Source organism: Pyxicephalus adspersus, chromosome 12 (genome assembly GCF_032062135.1).
Source record: "Pyxicephalus adspersus chromosome 12, UCB_Pads_2.0, whole genome shotgun sequence".
Classification (NCBI taxonomy): domain Eukaryota; kingdom Metazoa; phylum Chordata; class Amphibia; order Anura; family Pyxicephalidae; genus Pyxicephalus; species Pyxicephalus adspersus.
In genome coordinates this window covers 37,591,525-37,592,572 of record NC_092869.1, presented here as the reverse complement: position 1 = coordinate 37,592,572, position 1,048 = coordinate 37,591,525, and the positions used below count along the sequence as shown (strand labels likewise).

Here is a 1,048-nt window from a genome sequence, read left to right as displayed (position 1 = left end):
AATATTGGTAACATTACAGAAATTAATGAAATAATAATTATAATACATAAATATAAATGCTGCATGCGTGGAATCATTACAAACATGAACGTCTGGGCGCAAATACAGATCTATACAAAGCTAACACATAACAATAAATATAAAAATCCATAAACATGAGAATAAAAGCGGCTGATAAAATGATCGTCCATGGCTATAAAAATAGAAATATGAAAGCGATAAATACATTTATAATATTACTGACGATATATACATTCTCTGGCTCTTATTCTTTTTAATGTACAGCGCTGCGTAATATGTTGGCGCTATATAAATCCTGTTTAATAATAATAGATTGTAAGCTCTTCGGGTCTGTATCTGTCATCTACAACCCTTTTTGTACAGCGCTACGTAATATGTTGGCGCTATATACTGTTTAATAATATATTGAAAATAAATAATATTATTGCCCCATGTGAAGGGACAGCCTGGCTGTGCTATGCCCAGGGATATATATGCTGTGCCATCACCACCCTCCATGTCCCCTTCACCACCTTCTTGTACCCGGGCACAGCCTGGCAGCCCTCACCTGGCAGAAGCAGCTTTGAGAAGAGGAGGCCGCGGTAGCCCTGAGCTCGGGTTGCCATGGCAGCAGGCAGCTGAAGACGATGAGGAGGATGAGAGGGTTCATGGTGTCCGCTCCGGGTCTCCGCTGCAGCATCACTCCAAGCGCTCAGCTCGGACCCGGAAGATACCCTGACACCGGGGGTGTGGCCTTGCCGACGTCACGCCTACGTAAACACGCGCAGAACTCAGTACGTGTCTATAAACACATATGTGACACGCCTACCAAGCCTTGAACGAAAGTGGGCGGGCATTCTCCGCACAGCTCCTCCCCCTTCCTCAGCACTAAAGCCTAATGAATGGAGAGGGGGCGTGTTTAGGGGAGGGACCTCGCTCTCCCAGATGCTCATGCTGGTGTTGCATCATGGTGTTGTGACTCTCTGCAAGCACTGCTTCCACCTGCTGCTTCTCACACAGCCATTCCCTTATATGATTTATGTTACCA

General features: G+C 45.3%; 1 protein-coding gene across 1 annotated transcript in view; it reads right to left on the bottom strand.

Annotated features, from left to right (window-relative positions):
- The window catches only part of ERO1A (endoplasmic reticulum oxidoreductase 1 alpha), a gene marked incomplete in the record, with an annotated part of 31,439 nt that extends 30,694 nt beyond the window's left edge, over positions 1 to 745 (bottom strand). The window contains 1 exon segment of the mRNA XM_072428551.1: positions 569 to 745. Coding sequence (XP_072284652.1) covers positions 569 to 700 — 132 coding nt within the window.
- Between the last annotated feature and the right edge of the window lie 303 nt (positions 746 to 1,048).